The sequence below is a fragment of the Heloderma suspectum genome, chromosome 1, assembly GCF_057233095.1.
Source record: "Heloderma suspectum isolate Gila_16-S chromosome 1, 16-S_ref, whole genome shotgun sequence".
Classification (NCBI taxonomy): Eukaryota; Metazoa; Chordata; class Lepidosauria; order Squamata; family Helodermatidae; genus Heloderma; species Heloderma suspectum.
In genome coordinates, this window is record NC_139458.1 from 135,935,097 (window position 1) to 135,941,096 (window position 6,000).

The 6,000-nt window shown below is 49.1% G+C and overlaps 1 protein-coding gene across 2 annotated transcripts in view; it reads right to left on the bottom strand.

The window, feature by feature from the left end:
• Positions 1-2,747, bottom strand: part of TMEM132A (transmembrane protein 132A) — a 33,644-nt gene extending 30,897 nt beyond the window's left edge. The window contains exon 1 of one of the 2 annotated variants that reach the window (XM_084859237.1): positions 2,289-2,747. In XM_084859237.1, the coding sequence (XP_084715363.1) occupies positions 2,289-2,361 (73 nt within the window). In that variant the 5' untranslated portion in view covers positions 2,362-2,747. The remainder of the gene's footprint in view (positions 1-2,288) is intronic. The other variant, XM_084859246.1, reaches the window with a different exon arrangement.
• Positions 2,748-6,000: the final 3,253 nt, after the last annotated feature.

Genomic DNA, 6,000 nt, shown 5'->3' on the forward strand with positions numbered 1-6,000 from the left:
GACATCGCACCCTGCCCCCTTAGGTCCCAGAATGGGGAAGGGGTAGCGGACAGGAAATAAGTGGGGTCTTTACAAATTTGGCTTCCCAAGGGTGTGACCTCTGTCATGTCTGCTCCCTTCTCTGCTAATTACTATTTCTTTCATCAATTTCCCCCTCATCAGTTTGACAACATGAACCAAATATCATCCCCCCTTTTCATTCTATGATTGACCAAACTCCCTCCAAACAGGCCTAGGGGGGTCCTCCACCCCCCCCAAAGTTCTACCTCAACCTGCCACATTCCAGATGCACTGGACTACGACTCTTATAGTTGGCTGGGGGATTATGGGAGTTGTAGTCCAATACAGCTGGAGGGTGCCCGGTTGGGGAAAGCTGTCCTACTATATCCCTGCATTTCTCTCTCTCTCTCTCTCTGCCATAAAAACCTCTTCTTCTCTTATGCCATCTTGTGTAACCCAGTATCCCTCCATTAAAACATCCACCAGTTTTGCAACCACATCAAAAGCAGGCACTACTAACAATCTCTCTCTCTCTCTCTCACACACACACACACACACACACTTACTTTAAGATTTCGGCAATAACAATGTTTTCTGGTTACTCCATAAGCTCCCATTTAATGAACAGTACCAGGAAGATTTATTCGTCACTGTAAAATGGACCCTGCTGACACTGAGCTCTGAAGCATCCTCAGCCCAAACCAGCACAGGGCTTCGTCTCCTTTCTGTGACTGGAACAAGGATCCAGCCTGGAACTGCTTTGAGCAAAATAATATTGGAAACTACTTATCTGGCAAAGAAACAAACAAAAAAATCATCCCAGAGAAACTGTTGAGGATACTGTATATAAACACAACCAAATACCACCAGTATTAAGGGAGCAGCTTGGGTAGTATTTCTCCTTCAAATGCTGTGCATAGGGCTCCAAAGGTAGGTCTTAAATCTGCCAGGCACACAGCAGTACGATGATCAAACATGAGAACCCGGAGGCAGTGCTTATGCGCCCGAAGTCTTATACGTATTTATACCACAGGAAGGATGACTGGCTACGGTCTTAGACTACACATGCTATGCTAGCTGCGGATGGTTGTTGTTGTAGTCCAACACCTCTGGAGGACACCAGGTTGGGGAAGGCTTGTCTATACATGTATTATGCTTCTGCCTTAACAATGATGCTGTCTTAAGCACATCCAGTCTCAGAAACACTCCCGCCTACGCACCATCGTTAAAAGTGCTGCTAATATCTACAGCAGCGCTTGGTCACCTGTAGAGGAGTTTTTAAACAAACACAACCCTGGTGGCATATTCTCACAGCAAATCGTGACTGTGAAAAATGAGAAAGAAATTAAAATGATCACAGGCATAAAAGTCGGCGATCAGCAATAGGGTTAGAGCATCTAGAAATAAATGACCATCAGCACCCACGTTAGGAAAACAGCTTTTCAGAGGGCTGAGTGACATTGATGAATGAGGTGGAACGTTTTAGGAGGTGGGAGAGACTCAGCCAGAACAGGTAAGGTTCTGGCTTGCTCTCTCTTTCTTCAAGATACACTTTTATTAGCTTCAGCTTCCCAAGGGACGTGGCATCAGCTCTATGGCTTGAGTCATTTGCAAGTAGCCTGCCTACCTTACAGAAAAGATGGGGAGGGGGGCAGGGGAGAGATGCACTGTAGGGATTAATCTTGCCCTGATGAAAGGCGGGGTGGGGGGGCTGCTACCAAAGCTAATTGAATTACAGCAGCAACCGACCTAGGAAGATTCATTTGCATTTCAACATAAATCCGGGAGAAGCCGTCTTGCCCCTAGGCTCCAGCAGCAGGTAGCCCTCATCGCAAAGATCGAAGCACAGGGATGGGGGGGGCCTGTGGGGTTCGGAGTGGGGCACTCTACACGGAGTGGTTCAAGGAGGGAGGGAGGAAAGGCGAGGATCCCACCCTTTTAGTCTACAAAGAGAGCGCCGACGTGCAGAGGTGTTCACTGTTTCCATGGCGATCACATGAGAACGCATTTTAGTTTTCCCAACCCAATTTCCAAGGGGTCACCGACCAACAAGTCACCCCGGGGAGGGGACGGCATCGGTTTCGGAGGGGGAGGGTCAGGAGACACCCCCCCCCCCACCGTCCCCTCTCGGAACAAGAGATCACGCGGGACCCCTGGGTCCAGGTCCGAATCGCGGCGGCAAAAGAGCGCGCGCGGATCTTCTGCTCCTCGCCCTCCCCCCAGGGCAAAAGCAGGAGGGGGGTGGATCGGGGCCGCTGCCCATCTCCCGCAGCCAAGCCAACACTCACCTCTGGGGGCGCGCAGGAGAACCGCCGCGACGGCTAGCAGGAGCCGGGGGGCAGCGCGGCGGGAGCCCATCATTCTCCCGCAGCCGACCCGCTCAGATCCCCGCGCCTGGCGCTGCGGGGCGCATGTCCCCCGCCAGCCTGCAGCGCGGCACTCGAGCCGTGGGTGGGGAGGCAGGCGAGCGATCAGCGCCGCCAGCCGTGCACGCTCGCCTGCGCGCTGCCCGAGCCGCGCATCCCTGCCCGGGCCGCTGCCGCCGCCGCCGCCGCTGCCGGGCCGCTCAGACAATAGAGATAGGCAGGCAGGGGGAGGGGACCGGAGCACATGGGATCCGCGCCCGCCTATCCGCTGGCCCACTGGGTCCTAGCGCGCCTGCCCAGCGCCCCAGACCGCCCAGTGCCCTCCTGGCCGCGCCAGCCCGGGGCAGGGCCGACGGGGGAGGCAGAAATCCGTTTAGGAGCGAGGGAAGGCCGGGGCGTGGCGCGACACAGGGAGGCCGGCAGGCAGGCGGATGAGACCCGGACGGAGCGTAGCTGAGCAAATCCGGGAGACGGCGCAAGGAGAGCGGGAGGAAAAGTGGAAGGGAAGGAGGGCACAAAAGAAAGTAAACTACTGCAGAACAGCGGGAAGAAGGGAGGGCGAGCAAGGAAGCAGCTTCGATTTCCTCGCGCATATTTCGATTATCCCGTACAGCGGTGCTCGCACCGTTCACTTTGTGAATAATAACCACAGAGAAATACACGTTCACCTGTTTTTTCTACAAGAAACCGGTAACTTTCAGACGATTACTAGTGCACGAGAACGTCTCAGAGATATCCTGAAAGAATAGGAAAAAATAAGAAAATAATCTTTCAATATTTTTAAAAAACATAAAATGGGAACAAATACTCATAGATAATATTGATTACACTTCCTGTCTGCCACATGTCCAAACGTTATTAATTCCGAGGCCTGAAGTGGGCAAGAAGTGACAGTTGGTGTAGGGATGGATTTCTAAGCTTTGTCCTTTTGAACAAAGCCTGAGTGGCATATGTATAGTTCCGCACCCACTCCCGCCCCCTCATTTTTTTTTTTTTTTCTGATGCTGGTAACATTGTTTGGAATATAGGGAATGGCTTGGCCAGGTAGGATTCAAGCTGCACAACGGGAAAATGTTAATTGAGTCTGTGCTTCATTTTAGTGCTCACATGGGCTGTTTATCTTGCCTGCATGTTCAGTCCTAAGAAAGAACTCTGGCTTTGATCCATCCCCTATTTACAGCATTACATGAAATAACAGTGGGGAATCTATGAAGAAAATTCCCTATTCACAGCTATGCTTACTGAGGAATGCTGGGAGTTGTGGGACTGTTTCTAGTCGGAGCACATTAAAATTAGGTGCATTTTTGCCCAACTTTTGCCAAAAAGCAATTTAAAGGGCCCCTTCATGGATCACTGCCTTGTTGTGGCGAAGGGGCTTGCGTAACTCAGTGAAGCCATAAGCTATGCCGTGCAGGGCCACCCAAGACGGACAGGTCATGGCAGAGAGTTCTGACAAAATGTGGTCCACTGGAGAAGGAAATGGCAACCCACTCCAGTATTCTTGCCAAGAAAACCCCATGGAACGTATCACAAGGCTAAAAGATATGACGCTGGAAGATGAGCCCTTCAGGTCGGAAGGTGTCCAATATACTACTGGGGAAGAGCAGAGGGTATTTCCAAGTAGCACCAGAAAGAGTGAAGCAGCTGGGCCAAAGCCGAAAGGACACTCAGCTGTGGATGTGTCTGGTGGTGAAAAGAAAATCCGATGCTGTAAAGAACAATACTGTTTAGGAACCTGGAATGTCAGATCAATGAATCAAGGTAAGCTGGAGGTGGTCAAACATGAGATGGCAAGATTGAACATCGACATCTTGGGAATCAGCGAACTAAAATGGACAGGCATGGGCGAATTTAATTCAGGTGACCATCATACCTACTATTGTGGGCAAGAATCTCTTAGAAGAAATGGAGTAGCCCTCATAGTCAACAAAAGGGTGGGAAAAGCAGTACTGGGGTACAATCTTAAAAATGATAGAATGATCTCAGGACGAATCCAAGGCAAACCATTCAACATCACAGTAATTCAAGTCTATGCCCCAACCACTGATGCCGAAGAAGCTGAGGTTGATCGGTTCTATGAAGACCTACAACACCTTCTAGAACTAACACCAAAAAAAGATGTCCTCTTCATCATAGGGGATTGGAATGCTAAAGTAGGAAGTCAAGAAATCACCAGGATAACAGGCAGGCATGGCCTTGGTGTACAAAATGAAGCAGGACAAAAGCTAATAGAGTTTTGCCAAGAGAACATGCTGATCATAGCAAACACTCCTTTCCAACAGCACAAGAGGCGACTCTACACATGGACGTCACCAGATGGTCAATATCGAAATCAGATTGATTATGTCCTTTGCAGCCAAAGATGGAGAAGCTCCATACAGTCAGTCAAAACAAGACCTGGAGCTGACTGTGGCTCAGATCATGAGCTGCTTCTTGCAAAATTTCGGCTTAAATTGAAGAACGTCGGGAAAACCACTAAACCGTTCAGGTATGACCTAAATCATATCCCTGATGAATATACAGTGGAGGTGAGGAATAGATTTCAGGGATTAGACCTGATAGACAGAGTGCCTGAGGAACTATGGACGGAGGTCCGTAACATTGTTCAGGAGGCAGCAACGAAATCCGTCCCAAAGAAAAAGAAATGCAAGAAAGCCAAGTGGCTGTCTGATGAGGCTTTACAAGTAGCTCACGAAAGAAGGGAAGTGAAAAGCAAGGGAGAAAGGGGAAGATATACCCAACTGAATGCAGAGTTCCAGAGAATAGCAAGGAGAGACAAGAAGGCCTTCTTAAATGAACAATGCAAAGAAATCGAGGAAAACAACAGAATGGGAAAGACTAGAGATCTCTTCAAGAAAATCGGAGATCTCAAGGGAACGTTTTGTGCAAAGACGGGCATGATAAAGGACAAAGAAGGCAGGGACCTCACAGAAGCAGATGACATTAAGAAGAGGTGGAAAGAATACACAGAAGAACTATACGGGAAAGATCTGAATGTCCCTGATAGCCATGATAGTGCGGTCACTGAACTTGAGCCGGACATCCTAGAGAGTGAAGTCAAGTGGGCCTTAGGAAGCATTAGTAACAACAAAGCTAGCGGAGATGACAGTATTCCAGCCGAGCTATTTAAAATCCTAAAAGATGATGCTGTTAAAGTGCTGCATTCAATATGCCAACAAATCTGGAACACTCAACAGTGGCCACAAGACTGGAAAAGGTCAGTTTACATTCCAATTCCAAAGAAGGGCAACGCCAAAGAGTGTTCAAACTACCGCACAATTGCGCTCATTTCACATGCCAGCAAGGTGATGCTCAAAATCCTACAAGCTAGGCTTCAGCAGTATGCGAACCGAGAACTACCGGAAGTACAAGCTGGGTTTCGAAGAGGCAGAGGAACTAGAGATCAAATCGCCAACATTCGCTGCATCATGGAGAAAGCAAGAGCATTCCAGAAAAACGTCTATTTCTGCTTCATTGATTATGCTAAAGCCTTTGATTGTGTGGATCACAACAAACTGTGGCAAATTCTAAAAGTGATGGGAGTACCAGACCACCTTACCTGTCTCCTGAGAAACCTGTACGAGGGTCAAGAAGCAACAGTAAGAACCAGAGATGGAACAACTGATTGGTTCAA